At 34.4% G+C, this 23022-nt stretch overlaps 1 protein-coding gene across 10 annotated transcripts in view; it reads right to left on the reverse strand.

The window, feature by feature from the left end:
* SCN3A (sodium voltage-gated channel alpha subunit 3) overlaps positions 1–23022 on the reverse strand; it is a 121149-nt gene that overhangs the window by 38048 nt on the left and 60079 nt on the right. For 4 of the 10 annotated variants that reach the window (XM_070357803.1, XM_005896160.3, XM_070357784.1 and 1 more), the window contains 7 exons: positions 19668–19958; positions 14381–14725; positions 13224–13356; positions 11661–11899; positions 4916–5089; positions 3541–3897; positions 948–1418 (listed from right to left, as the gene is read on the reverse strand). In XM_070357803.1, the coding sequence (XP_070213904.1) occupies positions 948–1418; positions 3541–3897; positions 4916–5089; positions 11661–11899; positions 13224–13356; positions 14381–14725; positions 19668–19958 (2010 nt within the window). The remainder of the gene's footprint in view (positions 1–947; positions 1419–3540; positions 3898–4915; positions 5090–11660; positions 11900–13223; positions 13357–14380; positions 14726–19667; positions 19959–23022) is intronic. The other 6 variants (XM_070357819.1, XM_070357810.1, XM_070357804.1 and 3 more) reach the window with 3 other exon arrangements.

Consider the following 23022-nt stretch of genomic DNA (forward strand, 5'->3'; position numbering starts at 1 on the left):
CAAACTATGCAAATATGCTCACAGAATCAGATGTCATTTGTCTGATTCCTATGGTGTCACTATTTATACTTTCAAGTTAAAATCTGTCTTTATAGCTCTGTGCTAGACTTAACTTCCTACTAGCATATCAGAACTCTATAAATAAGTAATAGTAAAAAATTTAATCCTGATCTCCACAACACAGAATTGGGGAATTAATAGCCTTGAACTACTATCATAGACTCCTGTGAATTCTAATCCTGCAAGAATAACATTGCCTTTCCTTTTTCCTTTTCTTTTAAATAAGTAGTAATATGACAGTAAGAATAGCTTTTCAGTCTACAGTTCGGCTGTAATCCTTAAGCGGAGTTTTTCCAAATAGTTCTTAGTATTTCCAGGTTAATCTGGAAGACCTTATAAATATGCTCTTCCTTGACTGGGCCAAAATGTAATCATTACTACTCTTATTTTCCTATTATGTATAAAATTTTCATTAATGAATAACACTGTTATCAGTAGTCAATAAAAGGTTCAGAGGTGAACAAAACTACACAAACATTCACATTAAAATATCATAGCAAAACTTAACGTATTATAGAAAGTAAAGATATGACACTTTCACAATGATCAGTAAAATATGGTTTGTTTATTTTTCTAAAGAGCATAATGTAGTGTATAAAAGAATGTGTTAAATAAAATCTCTTTTTTGGAAGGCCATATTTTTTAATCAGACTTTAAAATATCAAGATGAATATACTAACTATTCAGAATGATGATTTCCTGTGAAAAGTTGGAATTTCAAAGGAAGGAATTCCCAAAGAAGAATATCTGATAATTGTCCAACATTACTGTATATATGGCTTTTAATATACTTTTTAATAATGCCTATAAACACAATAAAAATTATAAGTAACTGTGGTACATGGTTTGTATAGGAAACGCAAGAAAAACTTTAAAATCATTCTTACCTCTTTGCTTTCTTCTAGTTCTGACTCACTGCTGAACTCCTCAGTATTTAAATTTTCAAAGTCAGACTCTCCAACAGCAATTGGCACCGTTACAGTGAGGCTGGGATTGTTTATGAATGACATATAATCGTTTTCATCAATTACATATTTTTCAGCACTGCTTCCAGTACCTACACCACTGGTGGTTCCATTCCCATCTTTAAGATAATTAAGCTCTTTGCTTATTTCAATTCCAGTATTATTAGACACACAGCTGTCTATTTTGTTGCCTTCATGGATTTCTATAACTTTTGGCTTTCTGAAAAAGGTTTTTTGGAAACACTCCCGTATCTTATTTTTCACATAATCAATTCCCTTTTGCATCCTTCCTACTGCAATCTGGAGATTGTTCATTTCATTATCATCATCAGTAGCAGCAAGATTGTCTGAGCTAAATGAACTCAACAGTAAGGCCAGAAAGAGGTTCAGAACCTAAAAGAAAAAAAGAAAATTTTGCTGTATTAATATTGAAATATGTGTAAACATAATAGTTTAAGCAGAGCACTCACAGCTCTTTGCTGAAATTAATTCAACAAATGCTTCTTGACTGTTTGCTATATTTCAGACACCTTGTCTTAGTCACACGCTATTTAAAGAATCTGCTCTAAGGGCAAAATGGTAAAACAAATGATTTTCCTTTCAAACGGAGGACAACCAGGAAACTGGAGCTTCTGAGATTTAAATTGTGTCTATTCAGAGTTGCTAGTGAAAAACAAAAAATCCCATTTTTGTGGTTTTGGCCAAAGAGGAAAAATGGGATATTTTCACTTCAGTCATTTTACCAGTTTGTCTAGGGAATGTCTAGCTTTGTGTGTGTAAATAATGAATTTATTTATTTAATAGCCTGATGGATTGTATTAAAACAATATACTTGAAATGTAAATTCCAATGGCCAAAAGCTTTTAGAGCAGCCTGAAGGCAATGGCAACTCACTCCAGTACTCTTGCCTGGAAAATCCCTTGGACGGAGGGCCTTGTAGGCTGTAGTCCATGGGGTTGCTAGGAGTCCGACACGACTGAGTGACTTCACTTTCACTTTTCACTTTCATGCATTGGAGAAGGAAATGGCAACCCACTCCAGAGTTCTTGCCTGGAGAATCCCAGGGAAGGGGAGCCTGGTGGGCTGCCGTCTATGGGGTCGCACAGAGTCGGATACGACTGAAGCGACTTAGCAGCAGCAGCAAAGGCAACCCACTCCAGTATTCTTGCCTGGAGAATCCCAGGGACAGAGGAGCCTGATGGGCTGCTGTCTATGGGGTCGCACAGAGTCAGATACAACTGAAGCGACTTAGTAGCAGCAGCAGCAAAGGCAGATTATATAAGGTTTAACACATTTCCCATCAATATACTTTGAAGTATATCTGTCCAAATAGTTCAACAGATGGAGAAAAGTCTAAAATTATTCCAGGGTTTAGGCTAGACCCATATAATGTAAATTACTTTTCTTTTTCCTTTTTATTTTTTTTGGAGAAAATGTGGTGAAATCTCAGCATATCATTGGGATACGTGAGGGAAAATATTATTCAATTAATTGGCAAAATATGATTAATACAGGAATAGTTCATTATAACTGATGCAAAAGAAAATTTATGAGAATATTTTTAGCTTGAAATGTAGTTACTGAATTTCAAAAAATGTTACATGGTAGGAAGACACACACTTAGCCAGAACCCCAGTTTATTTCCTTATTTTTATATCAGATTTGTTCAGAATCTAGAACTTCCTTATTTACAATTCTGAAAAAAGTTGCATGTCCACAGATATCCCACAAACCATTTTTAAAGAAATCTCATTTGATATGTACTTCTCAAAGGAAAGTTTCAGAATGATGAAATAAAGAAATACTCTGACACTGCATAATTGAAAAATGTAAGCATTAAAACACACAAACATGCAAATTGTGGTTCTATATTAGTGCTTTTAAGTCAGAACTAAAAGTAAGCCTTTTAAATCTGGTCAATGTTTATACATGTGTATAACTGAAACTACAATAATTTATTTTCCTTTGATAAAACAAATTCTGGGAAAAATATATTTAGTCCCCTTCCAATTTTTTTGGATAATTACAATACAGAGCTAAGATTTCATTGAAATTTGTCTTTAAAATTTGGTGATATGCAACATATGCCTCTGAGTAAACAAACAATATAAACTATGTATGTGTAATTACTGGAGATCATTATCTTGTCAAAATAATAATAGAATAAAAAATAATTCAAGCCATAAAAATAAAATTAGGACAAATCAGTTTTGATGCTGGAAACATTTCTTTGAAGAAGGAAAACTAATATTTTTGTCCCAAGACTTTCACAGATATATATACCTCATGTAATCCTCACATAAACTACAAGATTTCAGTTTTGTTATTCCAGTTTCATAGTTTGGAATTTGAGCCTGAGGGAAGTTAAGTGACTTGCCCCTGCTCAGAGTCCCAGTACTGGGATTTGAGTCTACATTGTTGATGGTAAAACCAAATATGTCTGTTGCATCAGGCCTCCTTCCCACCTACTATCTGATCTTGTTCTTAATTATGAGTGTTTGTAATACATACGTACCACCAGGTTTCCAATGACCATGACCAGCATGAAAACAATAAGGCACATGGTTTGACCGGCGACTTCCATGCAGTCCCACATGGTCTCTATCCACTCTCCACACAGCACCCGGAACACAATCAGGAAGGAGTGGAAGAAGTCATTCATGTGCCAGCGTGGGAGTTCACAATCACTAGAAATCTTGCAGACACATTCTTTATAGCTCTTCCCAAAGAGCTGCATGCCGACCACGGCGAAAATGAAGACGATGATGGCCAACACCAAGGTGAGGTTACCCAGAGCTCCCACTGAATTACCGATGATCTTGATTAGCATATTCAGGGTGGGCCAGGATTTTGCCAACTTGAAAACTCGAAGCTGTAGTCAAGTGAAAATGTACTCTTAGTAGTAATCACAATATAATTTTAAAAGTTAGACATCGTTTTATCAGTATGTTACACTGTAGACCCACCTTTGAGGAATATAAAATTTCAAAGCATACTAATCAAATCCATAAAAAAGTGTTAATAATACTGGAATTGTAAGTCAAATCATAATATCATTTAAATGCAAAAATAAGAGAAAATATTTCAGAAATGATAAATAAAACATTTGATTTATCAGCAGATATGACCATAAAAACAAATTAATATTTTAATTATAGACATTTGTGAATTTAGCAAACTAATGTCACCTCTGACTATACTTTAGAGAGTAAAAAGAAGTATTAAGAGTATGAGTTATATTTTTTAATGGACATTTAAAATATAAAAGTAAATGAACTAATTTTGGTAAACATAAAAAGTTCAGTTCAGTTCAGTTGCTCAGTCGTGTCCGACTCTTTGTGACCCCATGGGCTGCAGAACAAGACCCAGTTTCCCCCTCAGTCAGTCTCTCCCATCAGGAAGCTTCCATAAGCCTCTTATCCTTCTCCATCAGAGGGCAGACAGAATGAAAGCCACAATCAGAAAACTAACCAAACATAAAAAAGCTTGTATCAATTTTAAAAATACACATTTTACTTAATTTCCTATAAAAGTTTGCATATTTAAAAATTTTTTTTTGCCAAATTCAAAAATTTGTTACACCATTTTCTAAAGTGCTAATGGGAACACATTTTTTTCCGTGTCCCTTTACTAATATATGTTGATAAAAAGATTAATTGGGTGTAAGCTTTTTATTTGCATTTCTTTATAGACTTTAAAGCAAAAAATGTTTAATGCATTTAAAACATAATTTTAGAAGAACATGTGTATTTTAAAATGTGTCTTACACAGCTAATAATTATGAAGTGTTTCATTTTTCATCATTCTTGAAAAACAATCACACTGATTCATTTTTTAAATAAATGTTTTGCCAATGAAAGATAGAATATAAGCATAGTCTAAGCAGATACCAGTCTGAATGATCTCAGTACAGACAATCCCTCCACATTTGCCAGGCCAAGCTCCATCAAACTAAGGCTGACAATAATTCCATCAAAGATATTCCAGCCCTCTTGGAAATAATAATATGGATCCATGGCGATGATCTTGAGGACCATTTCTGCTGTGAAGATCCCAGTGAAGACCTAAAGTAACATAGAGAGCAGTACTTCACAAGCATTGGAAAACTTTTAACATTGAGAATTTGTAAAGAATATTAAACTGTTATGAGTAAAAATATCTAAAATTTAAAGTGAAGAAATGTGACAAATGGATATACAAGTTTAGCATTTTTTTTCTGGGGAATATTTTAAATGGGTTTGTGTTATCTAATGAATCTGCTAGATTTCCAAGACGATGCTGAGTTATAACATTTCGTTGTCCATATTTGAAATTTAATACTGGTAGTTTATTATTAATAGCTACTATAGCTATTGTGTACCCTATACTTCTACCATAATCACAACCAATTTTTAAAAAATATGGCATTAAGAACAAATCTATGTATTATTGGAAGTCACTCAAAAATTACTTCAAATGGGGAAAAAAACATGTTTTATTCTTGATTTTTATGTTGTTTTATTCAATGGATACCATTCTTATTTCTATAATTTTATAAACATTCCTGAAATAAGAATGAATTTGCCACAAATGTTTCTGTAATAATTATCTCTGGATTCGTGCCTCAGAATTAACATTAATGGATAAATAGAGCAAGGAACAGCAGATTTAATTGAAAGCAGTAGGAGAACATTCTCAGTATGCATACACCAACAATTAGGATTAATAAGTTATTTGAGAGGCTGGATGAATGTCTATTTGAAAACAGTTTTGTTTTTTAACTCAAAACCACAGGCTAAGACACCCAAGGACATGAAGAGCTATGAAATTACTCTTGCAAAAATTCTTTTAAAGCAATTATCTTAATTAACTATAGATAAAAGCTGCGTATTATGACTAAAGCATACCGCTTAGCAAGGTAAATCAGCCTTTACCTTGAATGAACTTTATCAAAATAACAGTATCAAGATTATTTGGTTTCCTAAAATATTAATTTAAGGAAATCTTGATCCACTCTTACAAATGTGTAAATGCAAGCTAACATCTCACTTCCTCAATCACAGAAAAACCTAAGGGAAATACCCATCCCAGAAAAAAATAGCATAACTTCAGTTATCATTCATTCATTCTAATAGAAGTAAAACATAATTCAAGTAAGCTTAGTGCATGAAAATCCAGATATGTGGTATAAAGCGCATTAAAATTTGTTTTTTTTTTCTTTTATTTTATATAAGAACTCACTCTGAAGTATTTTTTCCCTGGTTAATGTAAAATAAGTTATAAAGTTTTAGGAGCAGCTACTATTTAAATAAACAGCCTAATTATAGAAACATATTAGTTAAATCCAGTTAGAAACAATCCAGGTAAATATCTCTTCCTGTAGAAAATTATAAAGGTGAACTTTTTAGTTCTTCTGAAATGTCATGAGGATGTTCTGCATTTTAAAAACCCTTAAATTTAAATTTCTTTTAAATTTATAAAAGGAATGTCTTAAATTTATATTCCTATAAGTTTATAATCATGAAGTTTATAGCATGAAACTTCTCTTTAAAAACATTTGAATTACAGTTTGCAGTTTAATGTCAGAGCCTTTTATCTATTTAAATGGTTTCAATTTAGGCCCTAAAAATCATTAATAATTGTTTTTGTTACATTTCAATCTAGTTCAGCATTGTCAGTGGTTAAGAGAAGACTAAGACAGTAAAATTATCAAATGTTTATTGTTTGGACTTAGGCTAATTATATCTTGTCTTCTGCGGAAGCTTTTTGTTTTTCGAAAGTTTGGATTACATGCTTCTGTAGACATTCATTTCATTCATAAAAAATAGCTGCTTACTTACTAGACATTGTTTTAGGCTTTGAAAAGAAATACAGTGCTAATTAGGACATACAAGTTGAAATTGCAAACCCAATTCATCTAGGCTGGTAAATTTCTTATGGACAATACATTTATAGACTTCCAAAGCAGCTTCTTTAATAAGGAGATGTTTAGTGAAAAATCTTTAATATTATACATGATGACACATGACAGTTAGTGAAAACATAAGCACTAAAGATAGGGATGAGAATCAGCCTGAGAGTCTGGATCAAGAGTAAACAAATTGTGAGCATTTTGGGTTGTTTTGAAGGACACTGAGCTTGAATGATCAAATGTTAGGGGTTAAGGTCTCAATTCAGGGATAGAAAAATTTCCTTACTGAGTATTTACTTAGAGAGGAAAGTTCTGTTGATACATACATTAAAAAGATAGAAATGTTCATTCTAAAGGCTGAAGTTTGAATATTGGTCAGTTTGCTCCACAGGATCTCTACTTGTCCAGACTGACATTCCACTCTTTTGTAGTGAATTTGACATACCTGTAGCCTCCTTTCATTCCATTACTATTAGCTTCTTGTTTAAATACTTCTAGTTTAATCATACCCATGCCTTTTGGGTTTGTACCCCCAAGTATTTGTTGCTCATTCTTTTTTGGATGATGAAATTGAAATATATTTAAAGAAAAATGATGGGAAATCAGTCAACATTTATGATTTTCTTTTCTCCCATCTGTCAAATGGGGATATTCATCAGGTCTGTGTTTAATATTCTTGGATTTCTATCAGTATTAAATTGCTTAGCAAATTTTATTAGAAATTGTGGTGTACCCATAATTATTGTTACATAACAATTTTGTTAGTAGTGCTTAGTAAGAGACAACAATCAATTTTCTCTTATACTAGGAAAGGAATTAGGTAGCCAAATAGCACTTCTTCATTGATGCAAGAGGCTTCATAGGTGAGTTCTTGAATTTGGCTTCTAATGATATTATCTTTCAATAAACAAAGCCATTTTTTTCCTTCAAGATTTCTAAGATTTTGTATTCACATCCTAAACCACACCATTTAATTAAAATAATTTGCTAATCATGTTTCTTTAGGCTTTTATTTGAAAATAGCTTATAAAGTCCTTAGAACAGGTATCATTTTCTAAGTTCCCATCTGGGTCTAGCAGAATAGAGGGATATTGTGAATCTTTAATCTCTAGTTGGGAGAGTTGCAGTAAGAAAAACAAATAGTGTAGGAGCTAGAGATCTCTATCGATATTCCCTGAAGAAAAAGTTACAGGGTAGTTGGAAATGTTTATATGATGAAGGGATTATGTAACCTACTATGTTTGATGGAAGATTTTTTGCTTATAGAATCAGTAAAATGAGTGCATGTGTTTAATAGTGGTTAAAACAAACAAAAAAAAAAAACACAAAAGCAAAACAGAATCTTAGAGAAACTCAATCAAGATTTGAGGTCTCTTGAAACTTAAATTTGATCCATGCAATCAACAGGGAAATGATATAATTTTTATATGTTTCAGCAGAAAGAGGATACAAAAAAGCACATTTATCTAAATAAAGGCTGAAAGTGCCACAACTCTTTTATGGCACATTCTTTTGTTATTAATTCAACCAGAAACTCAATTTCCTTATTTATAAGGCAGTATGGAATCACTTGAATAGTAATAAACTAGTCCAGAGAAATTTTAAATTGATTTTAGTAAGAAAACTATAAAATCTTCACAAAATACGCAATGCAACACCCATCTATGGTATATACCATAGATCCAAAGTCAGCTAAGTACTCATAATGCAAGCAATATTTCTCTCTCACACAGAGAGAAAGAGAATATTAATGAGCTTTTAGCTAGTAGTAACAGTCAGTTTACACATTCGCCTGTTCTTACGGTTACAAATAGTTACGTCAGTTTCCGGTCACCTGTGTTCTCTATCTTTGAGTCTTGTTTCCCTAATATTAAACTCAGCTTATCCATGGTTCTGTTACAGTCAACCACTGATCAGTATTTCACTTCACTTCTCTACCTCATTATCTCCACTGATACTCAAAGTTATAGATTTTAGCATGAGGAGAGACATGAAAAATCGTCTAGTCCCAACACATTGTACTCATGAGAAAACAATATTTGTGACTTTTTCAAGATCAGATTTTTAGCACAGACAACTGGACTTGGACCCAAATTTGGTGTTTTAGTCTAGTGCTGTTCCGTTTGATCATCCTATAATCCAACATCTCCTATCCTGTGCTTCTGTACTCCATTGCTTCAACGTCAAAATTCTTTAAGACCTCAATTTCCTGTGTCACTCTGACAAATTTCCCAAATTGTTCCTAACAGTTCAACTTCCCTAACTGTCCTGGGAAAAATACAGAGCTAGACCAGAACTGTTTTCCATCAGTATTTCAAAGAAAGGTTAATAGCGTACATAAGAGGAAGGAAGCTGTTTATTGAGCACGTGCTAGATGCCAGGCAAAGTGTTGTGTTTTCACATTATCTCATTAGACCGTCAGAGCAACTCTGGGAGATGAGTATTATTATATCCGTTTCAATAATAGAAAACAAAGACTCAAAATTGTCTTTATCATGCTTGTCCAGATGCTACATTATTAGTAAGGTCAAACCCAGTTCTACCTGATTCCAAAGCTCATGTTCTTTTATGGATAGGAAACAAATGGTTATTTATCAAGCTACACCCATGTAAACACTCTGAGAGATACAAAAGAAAAGTAGGATGTGATCTCTGCCATGGAGTAATATGTAGTGGAATTGAAAAACAAGAATTATGATGCAACAAGAAAATGTTTAATGTTCAACCATGTTCTATTCACAGAAATGGATTAGGAGTTAAAAGTGTGCTCAGTATGGACTGAGAGTCATATTAGAGGGGAGAGGAAGCTATGGCTGGACCTTAAAGAATATGAAAAATTGAGATGAAGTGATTTGAGTCAGGACACTTTAAATATGAATATAGAGAACTGTGAATTACTTTCCCTATATAAACATATAAACATTTGTGGGTTATAGTGTCAAGGCTGTTCTGAGAAGACTGATGGTGACTGGCTAGGAAACAATGGAAAATAAGATGACATAGGAAGGATGGGATTAGAGGGGGAGTGTTGAAAACCAGGTAAGATTGTTGAACCACAAATATAGACAATAGATACTTTGGCAAGATGAAAGCAGACTGAGTGTAGAGTACTAGAATTACAATTTTAATGGTAGCTATAGAGGTAAAAAGAACTGATACCTAGAAAAAAGAAACAATGGGTCTTGATATAAAATTGTATATAAGAAATAAAAGGTTTCTATTTTGAAGCTGGCAGCCTCTTTGAAACTGAAAGGCTACTACTAGAGGTAATACAAAACTAACTTGAAATTTTTAGGGCTTTCAATAAACTGTGAGAAAGATCATCTTTCAGATGTTTAAAGTTATCCTGGGGCAATAATCTATAACAGCTGGAAATACAGAAATAGAACACAACTTGTAAGAGTAGATAATACATAGAGCTGTTGAATACATACAAATATTGAGTGAAAAACATAGCCCTAATAGGCAAAAGAAGAGAAGTCCAGAAAAGGAAGCAGAGATATTGAGTGATTGGAAAGATGAAGGAGCCAATTAGACACATACACACAAAAATCAATATCACAGGTGTCAAAGATGAAGAAAGTCTCAAGAATCTGGTGGGTGTTATACTGAGTCAAATAATGCAGTGAAGTTGAGGTCACTTATTGAAGTAGACACTTAGACAGTTGTTTGCCCAGTATTCCCTTTCTTCTTTCTGTTGGGAATTAATCCTCCACCTGTGTAATTCCTCAGAACTGCGATTTTCACATGAATCTACCTTCGCCAATGTTGGTTAAACCAGAGAGAAGCATCTGATCCAAGCTATGCTAATCAGAGTCCTATCACGAGAGTCTTTAAACTGGAACTGAAAAAGAGATTCAGTGTTTTTCCATTGCAGAGGTTACAAGATTTAGAACCAACAAGGTATGGGTGATCATATTTCCTGACCTACAGACAAAAGATGCAATGAATGGTTGGGCTACATCCAATCCCTTGGTTAAAGCATTTCCTGAAGCCCAGTTGCAAAATTATCCTCATATGGTTTGGTAATTCGTCTTTTTCTTTCCATTTCATGAGACAGTCTTTTTATTTTCCTCTTAGGCTATTGAATTCTGTTTCTATCTTGTGCCAAAAAAAAAAGGTCTTGATTAATAAACTATTTAAATTCTTTTTTTACTTGTTCATCCATTTCAGTTTCTTCATTAGAAGGAGGAAATGTATATGTCGGCATACACATATACAGATGTCTGCCCAAGTAACATGAACCAGAGTGTGGCTAAATTACAAATGCATTTTTATCAACTATTTCTTCTCTTGTGTGAATTCTACTGAAGCATTTTATTAGGCAGTTCAGTTTGAAACAACTATGCCCTCGTTTGCACAGAAATCAATCTTTATGTATTCCCTTCAAAGAACTATTTCTTCATAAGCTGTGTATGTTAAAACTGCATGCTTATGGAGCCAGAGTTAGACCTCATGATTTCTGCTTTTTTTTCAGCAAGATTGACAGTAAAGATTTTAACAAGTTTACAAAGGGTAAAACACCATGATCAATCAGCACAGATGTTGGTCTCAACAGTCAGTATTCATACCAGTTGAATTCTAGACCTTATCCCTGAGAACGCCTTCAATATTCCTTTAGATATTTCTTCCTCTGAGAAAAGAGGGTATAGTTCGGGGGTTCTGCATAGCACAAATGGATTTCTTCTTTGGTCTATCTGCCTTATCTCTGACAAAGTAAATAAGTAAACTTCAAATGAACTCACCAGGTTTCCTACAGTCAGCACACTACTGAATTGACCAGTCATTGGGTAGTGCTCCATGGCCATGAAGAGGGTATTTAAGACAATGCAAATAGTGATGGCAAGATCAACAAATGGATCCATAACAATTAAATTTACAAGATGCTTTACTTTTAACCATGCATCACAGCAGTCCCAGATCAAGAACATATTGGCAAATCTATACCAGCATGGTGGACATTTCTGCCTAGATTCTTCAAGTTCTGGAGGAACAATAAAGAATGAGATAGTAAATAACAATATAACCAAATTACTGTTGTTGTAGATTATACATTATTTGATAAAATTGATACTTTTACTTAGGGACGGAAGTTCATATTAGTTTAACAGACTTGAGAAGACAATTCCATTGAATATTTTCACAAAATATTTATGAAAAATGTCTTTTAGCCGAAAAAATACTTCAAACTTATTATGTTGCCTCAAGTTAAATAACTTAATTACCTATTAATTAGGTAATGGGTTATTAAATTGCTATATTTTCTTTATCAAAACAGAATTTTAAAGTAAGTTTTAGAGAACTATTAAGTGTATCAATTACTGTTTCTTTTGAAAGAGCTTTTTCAGAATACTTTCTAAAACTGTGATTATTATTAATATATGTGACCCTTTATTCTCTGTCTCCACATTAGCATTGATCTTGTACACATCAAGATATAGTATGTTTTTCTTTTTAATATAGATTCAGCCCCAAATCTAGTTCTGTTATTCATATTTACTCATTTTTTTTTTCAGAATTCTAGCCTATTAAAAAGGTACTAGTAATTTAATGGGTGAAATATATATGAAATATATGCCCATTTGCATATCCAATATACCAATAGACTAAGATACAAAATATAATTGAAGTTTTCTAAAGAATTCATGTTAGATATGAATTCTGATTGGGATTTATAAAATGACAGTACTGATGTAATATTCCTCCAAGCTTGAAGAAATGGGGACTTATTTAATGAATGAACAAGGAAGTAATATTTGTTGTCCATTCCTGTGTGTCAAAATCAACAAATATTTGTGTCAGCTCTTCATTAAAGGAATGTAATGGTTTCTGTGTATGTGGAAGATGGAGGAAAGATCTTTTCTTAGGGCTCCTGTGGAAACAGAACAAAGGTTTTGATTTCTCCAACTCAACCCATATGCCTCCTCAACCCATCACCACTCCTATGCCTGGAGAACAGATTGAAGTTTTAGAGATGTTTCTTTGTGCTTCTGCATACCAAAACTTAAAAAGGGAATTTTTTTTTCTCTAATTGCTTGAGGATAATATAACATAAGGATAAATCCTCGCTGATGAGCTATCGAGTGGTGAAATAATCACTCGGTAGATGAGAATCGGAATCAAAAAGAAATAGAGGCAATATTAGTTGTGTAATCAATGTGATAATAGTGTTCCATATATTATCTGCTTAGGTCCATTATACAGTTCTGATCTTGGGTAACTGACTTTCATAATTCCATGGGAATAAGTAATAGTTCTCCAAACTATATAATCATAGAAAGCTGACTATCCCATAGCTGCCTTCTTACCCTCCATCGTGTTAGTCAAGATGCTGGCTATGCTCATGGCTCTTTGCCTTCCGGAGGAATCTTCTAGCATCTCCATTGAAATCTGGTAAGAACTTAGCCTTCTCTTTCTGACTTCCGTTTCAGTGGTGGTACCCTGCAAACCAAATACTGATGGCTCAAACCACCCTTTTCAGTGAGTAATACAACACAACATTAGCATTTCTTTGGAAAGTCATGCCACGTGCAGTTTTCCCAAGTAACAATTTTCAAATAATAATAAAATACTAATTTATTATTAAATTATAAATACTTAAAAAAATCACAGGTGATACCCTACAGGGTTAAAACAAGAATTTACCAGTTGGGTGCAATTGTATAAGGCAATTATGTTGCAGAAATATTTTAATTTACCTGTTGGAATTTCCAGAGAAATTTTTCATAAATCATTTATTATTTCATTTAATTCAAATGAAAAGTATTTTAGCTTTCTCAATAATTAAAATCAGATTACTCTTCCCCCAAAACAAATAATAGTATTATGTAATATTAATATTAAGGCTGAATTATTTTCTTGAGGCTATATTGAAAATATTGACATATATGGGCCGATTTTTTTCTATGCACGAACACAGATGTACAATGAAATGTGTGTGCTTTCCTGAGATTTTTTTAATTATTTCCATGTGCCATCCTATAAGAAATCAAAACATTTTAGAGTCATTTAATAGACATCAGAACATTTTAGAGTCACTGTAAAATATTGGCAGTTGTACCGAAACTGCCTGTTATCAATATGTTGGCCATTAAATTATTTAATTTTAAGTATATGAAATTTCCAGAATATGAATAGACTATTATACAATTCTGGGTGAACAGACATCTGTAATAGGTTGTCATAGTGCCCATTATTTTGTGTTGAATTTGCAGATAGGAGTTTTCACCCCAAACTCTAAAAACCAGGCTCTTTTAACCTAAAGCATTTGAAAGTTAATGGTCCCATACAATTCAATTGGTTCTCAAGAGTCTATTGGTTTTTTCATTCAGTAAAATCATATGTTATTTTTAAGGACTTTCATTTTGGGGAAGTAGGATAGTATAACAGGCTAAACCGCCCAGGCCTTGATTATTTCAAATCGGTGTATAATGTCAGTAGTAGCTAATTTATTATCTATTATCACCTCTGGCCGATGTCCAGTAGGTGAGGTTAGAGCTGATGGTCCACCCACCAAGGAAACCACACCATTGCAATCCACAGTGCTGTGCATCTTCCCATTGGCTGGAAGCCCTGGCACCATCCTGGATGACATACTGGCCTGACTAACGTTACTGTTGCGTCGCTCTCCGTGTCTGTGCGGCACAAACAGTGAGTCTCTCCTGCTCTCGCTGTCTTCAAATGTACTGTGTTCGTCATCAGCAAAGTCATTTTCAGAACCGATATCCTTTGCCCGACCTCTGAAGCTGAAAATACTTGTTTTGCTATTGCGTCGTGGGGAAAACAGGGAACCACGGATACTTAACAGAGACTGAGGAGAGAGCAAGGAAGGAAAGAATGGGGACAGGGGACACAGCTATTTAATGAAAGTCTTAATATTGCAGAATCTATTTGCTTTTGGGTAAGAATAGTCTTGCTCTTAAACACGGTTTATCAAATTTATAGAGAACACATATGTTTTGATATTTTTATTAAAGACCACAATACAAATTTAAGTAATTTTTCTGATTAGGAGTTCTAATCTGCAGTTTACTAAGTGCATGACCACTTCATTTAATCTTTACTGTAGTCCTATGAGGTGGATTTTGTCATCGTAATGTTCTAGGTGGGGAACCTGATGCTGGAGAGGACAAATGATTCTTTTTAACAGGTGACTTTCACTCCTAAATGCTATAATCTGAAAGGGCACACGACTTGGAAACTAAGTTACAGTTCAATGAGACTGTTGGCTTGAATTTAAAATATTTGGACCAAGTAAGTTTCTTCTGGATGATTTAAAAACAAAGGCATTATCTCTCCATTCTCTTTTTTTGAGTTTTAAAAGGAAGTTACTGTTATTTTCTGGGCCTTCTTGTCTTTTGCACATGGGCATAAAAGCCACAAAACTTATCTATGATGCGGTCTTCTAAATTTGCTAAGTTTTCCAGATGGCTACTAATGATTCACCTTGTTTGAGAGAATATATGCCATAGCAAACACAACAGAGAGAATTCCTAGATTGATGTAAATTACTATTCTTACTTAAAATTTCACACTAGTTTTAAAAATACTTATACATGTCTTCACCAGTAAGGGTGATGTAGAGGATAGCTTATCCTTCTAATATCAATTTAATTTCATTAAAAGGAACTGGATGATTAAAAACTTTAAAACTTACATATATTTATGAATAAATCAAGTAGACAGTTTCTGATACTAAATAATAAGAATTTAACATGAAGTCCCTTCTTTCATTTTTTGAATGGCTTTTAAATCAGTAGCGCCAAATAATTCTTTGTTTGTTTTAGCCTTGATGATAGTTTTCAAAAACATCTCTAGTCTGCTGCCGAATATTTGTTTACTCCCTTCCTCGTTGACAATGGCATTTCCCATATTTTGTCCCCTCCCCTGCCCCAGCAACCTCTCATGACCTGTTCTAAATCTCTGTATAGCTGGGTAACATATGCATACACATACATATGCATACATATCCACATGCAGCTGGAAATATACCTAGACCTTTCCTTTCTTCCACAAAGCTTCAATGTAAAACCAAAAATAGTAATTTTGGCAGAAAAAACTATAAGGAAGGCAAACTCCCTCAAATTTAGTTTTGGTCCCTCTGCCTAATTAGGTCATGCTGATTTTATTATGCCCCATTTTTAGCTTTATTTTATGGCTTTCCCCTGACTGCAAAGCACTAGAATCATCTTTTTTGCCTTCTGTGTCAGTGATATTCTGGAAAGATACTATTCATCGAGAAATGTGCTATTCCTTTGGATTTGGTTAGAAATATTCACAGGAATTAATGACTGCTCAGCTTATCCAGGCTGAGACTGTGTCTATGTGACACTCAGTTCATGTAGCAAGTTTGTCTACCCAATGTCAGGCAGTATCTAGACTGATTTTCTAGTCATCAAAGTGATCAAAAAATTAGACATTGTGAAGACATTCATTCAGCCCTCAATAATAAGGAATGATGATGCTTTTAATCTCCTCACAATCAATTTAAATTATCAATATAATATTTTTATGTCCACACTCATGTTTTGAAACCTTGGTGTGTATTTTTAGGTCCCAGCTTTCTGGAACTGGGATTCAGTAATCAGGGGTAGGACACTGTGGTGGTGGTGGTGATGTCTGACTCTTGTGATCCCATGGACCATAGCCCGCCAGGCTCCTCTGTCCATGGGATTCTCCAGGCAAGAATGCTGGAGTGGGTTGCCATTTTCTTCTCCAGGGGATCTTCCCAACCCAGGAATCGAACCTGGAGCTCTTGCATTGCAGACAGATTCTTTACCGACTGAGCTATGAGGAAAGACCCAGGACACTGGGATCTGAGAATTCAAACATAGATTCTAGGTGATTCTAATGCAGGTGGACCTCACCCTGCACTCAGAGGAATGCCAGCTTTGAAAAGAAAGTGAAAGTGTTAGTCGCTCAGTTGTTTCCAACTCTTTGTGACCCCATGGAGTGTAGCCCACCAGGCTTCTCCAGCCATGGGTTTCTCCAGGCAAGAATACTGAAGTGGGTTGCCATTTCCTTTTCCAGGGAATCTTCCCAGTCCAGGGATTGAACCCGGGTCTTCTGCATTGCAGGCAGATTCTTTACCATTGAGCCACTATGCAAGCCCTAATACCAGCTTTGTCTTACACTAATTCCTAAGATGGTTCAATTCAATCATCTTTATATCCCTGTATTAGAATATTGTCTTTGGAAACTTAAAGTCTGTCTATACATAGTGGTTGGGAGTGTGTGATATGTGTGTACATCTAAAATGTATCTGGTACATGCCTTTAATTTGCATGTTTTTATGTTGACATGTTTTCAGAGGCGTTTCAAATCCTTGGGTTTATTTGAAATTTCTGTTCACTCTTTGGAAAGTATAATAATGGGTGTGAGCACAGCTTTCAAGACAACAGAGACTGAAAAAAGAAGATAGCAAAAATAGTATTCAGAGAAAATAAACCAAAAATAACACACTAGAAGATGCAGCAGAGTGCAGGGAATACCCACAGCTGTGGCAGCCCTTTTTCTGGAGAAAACAAGCTTTTCTGCATTAAGGACCAAAAGCCCAACTTTCTTTGCCTCAGGCATGCCAAAATATAAATTCTAGGTATCTTTTTTTTTTGTCTTGTTCTAAGAAGGTAAATCTGAATTCTTTTTCTTAATTTTCAGTAGCAAAAGGTAAAATCGAAGCATTTAAGTGTAAGGACACAATCCTGCATGCAAGAACTGAACTTGAAGTGAATTTGGGAAGTCAGAATGGAAGACACAGAGAATTTGAAGATGTTCTAATAGAAGCATGGCATTTCAAGTTAAATGTATGTGGCTTATCAATGTTTCCAGTAAGTCAGCAACTACACTTGGTTCTAGCTATGAAGCTTCTGTTTTAAAATAAATTGCTTCCCTGTGTTCAAACAACATTGATAAAATCTTGGCAGGAGGATTCACTTTCCATTGTTTGCCTTTAAGTACTTTTTCACGTTGTACTATGAATATGTACTCTGTATTTAAGAATAAAATAATATAATAAATGTAAACTAACACCTAAAATTTATGTTAGTAGAGGACAGGGTACTCATAATTTATGGCTAATTGGCCTTAATGATTTTAAAGATATATTTGTTTTGAACATTATGCCCTGTCCACCTTGTTTGTTTGTGTAAACAAACTCTTTCCTTTTAGAGAGTTTGTTTACACAACCAGAAACTGTAAAATGCTTCTGGTATATTTTTGCTTGTGATTGTGTTAATGTTTTGTGCATATTTTTACTGGGGTATGTAACTGTCAATGCTAATAGGCTATTTCTTTTTCTTTGCAACATCTGTTGTCTATTTTATCCATTTATCTATCAGTCTACCTGCCTATCATCCTACCATCTCCCTCTCTTCCTATCTCCCTATCTGTCTCACTATCTCCAAATATGAAATGAACTACATATAATATATGTATATACCAATTCTGTTTTTAGTATTTAAACTCTTGATTTTCAGCTAACTTCCTATTGCTGTTGCTCCTCTTGGTTCACTCAACAGGGGCTTCTCAGCTGCTTCTTGAACATTCTGGGCATATTACCACATCAGGGCTTTCCACTTGCTCTTCAGTGAGGCTAAAATGCACTTCGATAGATAGCCTGTTCTCTTGCCTCCTCAAAATCTTTGCTGCAAGGTCTCCTTTACAGTCAAGGCTTCCCAAACCATCCTATTTAATTTTTTTTAACCACCAGCTAGTGCTCTTGATTTTCTTTTCTTGCCTTTCCCCTGCAATTGTACTTATCACTTTCTGACATAGTCTGTGACTTACTTATCTTATTTATTGTCTGTCTCCTCCTTCTGTATAAAAATCCATGAGGTCAGTGAATTACATTGTTTTGTTCATTGAGTTTTTTTTTTGGTAGAACTATTTCTTTCTCTTGTGAACCATAGTAGGTGAGCAATAAATATTTGTTGGTTGGCTGACCCAGGTTAAAATAATTAGAAGAGTTAATAATTCATAGCACATGAAATTCTAATGGAACCAAATAGGGTTCTAAGCCATAACTGTACTTATCACAGATTTCATAACTATTTACTCTTCATTATGCAACTGATAAAACTTATGAGTAAAGTTGATACTATTTACCCTATTTGACTTGAAAATATGCTGAAGAATTGGGTACTTGGCATTAAATCAGAGCAAAATAGACCGTCTTTTATTTAATTCTCTTCGAGAGAATTTGGGTCATAATTTCATCCTAATGTATCATGGAATGACACCATATCAGCATAATGGAAGATACAGTACAGTTCTCACATCAAAAGACAGAAACAAAATCCATAGACATTTCTTTGCAAAATTCATACATATCTCACAGTAATGTATCTAATACATTAGATATTAGTAATATCTAATACTCAGATATTAAAGGCAGAAAACCATGTGCAAAAAAGGTAGGTTCATTTGAGGTCTCAAAATGGAAAAGGTAGACAAGAGATTACAAAACTGCCTCACTGAAGGAAAAAGTTTGATAGGTAGGTTTCACTCCTCCTACCTCCCAACAAAGCAGATTGAGAAAATGGCCTCAAAATACTATAGTGCTTAAAACTGATTACTGTAAAATCAAAGTTATTAATGATTTAATAAAAGTCTCTTTTAAAGACAGTTTATGATATACATTTAAATAATCATATTAAATGTTAGTTCCCTGTCCCTCATTTACATCAGATGCTACAAAAATATACGAAGATACAGAAATGACAAAACAAACTGGAATCCTTAGTAGAAAGCTGTACCTGATGAGGGGAGTAGAATTTCTTGTCACTAGTTAGTCGATTTCCATCCATGGAGAAGAGGAAACTTCTTCTTTTGACACTGTCCTCAGATTCAGACTTGGGAAACCTGTTTCCCTCTCCTTTGTTGTTTCCTTCAAGATTCTCCCTCTGTCTTCTTTTCTTTCTTCGGTTCCTCCACTCCTTAGCACTTTTGGAGCTTAATTTTGATGCTTCTGACGAACTTTCCAAGAGCTCTCCTAACCCACCTATTCCACTGAAATCTCTTGAAGCAGCTGATGCTGCTGCAACTGCCTGTGTAAATAAAACCAGGCACTCTTTAGAACATGCAACTTTGGAAAACAGTTGACTGTGGTACATATGTTGCCATTTAATACAATGAACTATATTTGAAAGTGTATGTCTTTCTGGTCATTTTTATGTTTTACTACAAGAGAGTACTTAATAATGATACATTTTTGCATAGTATAAGGCAATATGTTAGCTTATGAATTAGAAAAGTCTGGTTTGGCACATCTTCTGAAGTCTTTTTTAAAAAACTCTGTTGAGATTAGCTTCATTTCAGGAAACAACTGCTCTCTTAAAAATATCTTCTACACTTTAAAAGCAAATGTTCTCTTAGTGGTGGTGTCTGGTCTGATTACTATTCCAATTCCATCCATAGGTTTGTTCCTCCCACTTGTGATTGTGAACAACTGAGTGGTATTTTTTTCTTCTAAATCTAGGACAAAAGACTTTTCTTTTTTTGTGAACTCAAAGCATTTAAAGTATCTACTTTTTACCTCTAGGGGGAAATAGTGGGAATGTATTGGCTAATTTATCCTCTTCTTCATTTGAATCACATTCAGTAGTATTTATTATTCGCATTTCTGGGTTCATGCGTACTCATCTGCTCAGTCGTGTTCAGCTCTTTGTGACCCCACGGACTGTAGCCTGTCAGGCTTCTCTGTCCATGGGATTTTTCAGGCAAGAATACTGGAGTGAGTTGCCATTTCCTCCTCCAGGGGATCTTCCTGACCAAAAGATTGAACCTGCGTCTCCTTCATTAGCAGGCAGATTCTTTACCACTGAGCCACCTGGCAAGCCCTCCCATTCCTGAGGTCATATTAATCCCAGAGTCTAACACGATTAATTTACTGCATAGCACTTTTAGCTTAAAATTTTAAATATTTATTTATTATTATTATTATAAATAATTAACGAAAGTTTAACATATCAGTCAATAAATACCTGTAATAATCATTCAAAGGATTATGACTACTTCAAATATTTTCTTTCCATATTTCAACACTAAGTATACTTAAGCATTTTAGTATATGTACTGCTGAAGCAAGCACTGCTGCTGCTGCTGCTAAGTCACTTTAGTCGTGCCCGACTCTGTGCGACCCCATAGACGGCAGCCTACCAGGCTCCCCCGTCCCTGGGATTCTCCAGGCAAGAATACTGGAGTGGGTTGCCATTTCCTTCTCCAATGCATGAAAGTGAAAAGTGAAAGTGAAGTCTCTCAGTCGTGTCCTATTCTTAGCGACCCCATGGACTGCAGCCCACCAGGCTCCTCCGTCCGTGGGATTTTCCAGGCAAGAGTACTGGAGTGGGGTGCCATTGCCTTCTCTGGAAGCAAGTACTACTTAAGCTTTTTAAATTTCTGCACCTACTAAAGAAACACAGCAGCTTTGAGGTAAAACATGGCATGCCAAATCTTTTGTATTTTTATTTACGTGAATGGTATTTTTAAACGGGAAATGATCTAAACACTAACTGGAGAGGATATGAAATTCAAAGCTGAGTTCTCATTAAGTATGTTCCTGTTTATAAACATAATCATCAAATGGAAATAATTAAAATAGTAGACTACTGGTTCAACTCTTTACATATGTCATTACTGAATACAAGCAACTCTAATACAGCTGCTCCTTGTTCTACCTTCTCCTCTTCGCCACTAGACATATTCTTGTCTATTCCTATAGATAGGAATTCTGTCACTTGTGTATGTGTGTATGTGTGTTTGTGTCTGTCTGTGTGCACATTGCATATTATGTCATTTGACATAAAAAAGATTCAGTAAGTGTTTGGTGAATAAGGGTAAAAAAAGGCACTATACTGTCAGTTGTCTCAGATATTGAATGCGGGTATGGGAAGAATAAGACAGACTTGACTTTTCAAGATCTCATAAAAGCTAGGTTTCAGAATAGTCTGCATAACAGAAATATATTTTAGAAAAGAACATAAAACTCATATTGAATGCTTTGACAACATTTTCTCCTTCTTGAGAAGCAGACCCTTCTAAGTAGCTTCTATTTCTGAACCTCATCTCAACTAAAAATTTTAAAAAAGGTTTAAAACTAAAGGTTCTATGAAACACATTCCATGGGATTAACATGACCCCACGGATGGGAACCATAATATTACATATAGTACTAAATATATGTGTTGGGCCAAGGAACATGTAAAATGTTTATATTGATCGCTATAGTCATTATAGAAACCTGGATCTAAAACTTGATAAAAGACAATCCTAACATTTAAATGAAACATTAATTCAGAATTTGTATATTTATAGAATGCATATAATCAGATATCCAGATTTTTTTTAATTGAATTTTTCTCTTTTTTTGGCTGAGCCATGTGGTATGCAGCATCTTAGTTTTTAGTTCCCTAACCAAGGATCAGTCAAACTCGTGCCCTCTGCAGTGGAATCTTTGAGTTTTAAACGTTCAACCACCATGGAATTCCCAATTAAATTCTTGATCATGGATATCACTTTCAATGTCAGTAATGAAAGATGATAAATATTAAGGGCCCTTTATAAATATAAATAAATTTAATATAAAAGTATAAAATAAAGTGGATAAATGAAGGACTAATTTGAGCAAGTTAAATATAGTTGCATAGTGCTTGATACATAGGAGATACATAATTTACAGCACTCCTTGAGAGAATGAAAGTATACACATTTCTTTTTATCCAAATAAAGTCCTTAATTTTCCTTTCCACTTTGTATAGAGAAAAGCATACAATTCACAGTGCCAAATCATTTATTCACTTGTTTGTTGTCAGGAAAAAAGGAAGTGGAAGTGGTGGTAATAGTCTCTTGACATAATTCTGAAACTCAGGTCCATTAAAATCACTTCCAGAATTGGTTTTGCATAAGACATGATTTCCCTTCCTAGACTGGGTAAACAGTTGGAATAACTCAAAACCAAAACAGATTTTTGTAAGGCAACAACGGTAACCTCCCGACACAACACATTTTCTGTGTCACTCGTCAGCTCGAATCTGTCACTTATTCCACTTCCAGGGATTTGTCAATTCCCTCAGAGGCAGATGTTTCCTGTCACCTCCCATGTCTGTGTACCTG

Source organism: Bos mutus, chromosome 2 (genome assembly GCF_027580195.1).
Source record: "Bos mutus isolate GX-2022 chromosome 2, NWIPB_WYAK_1.1, whole genome shotgun sequence".
NCBI classification, from domain to species: domain Eukaryota; kingdom Metazoa; phylum Chordata; class Mammalia; order Artiodactyla; family Bovidae; genus Bos; species Bos mutus.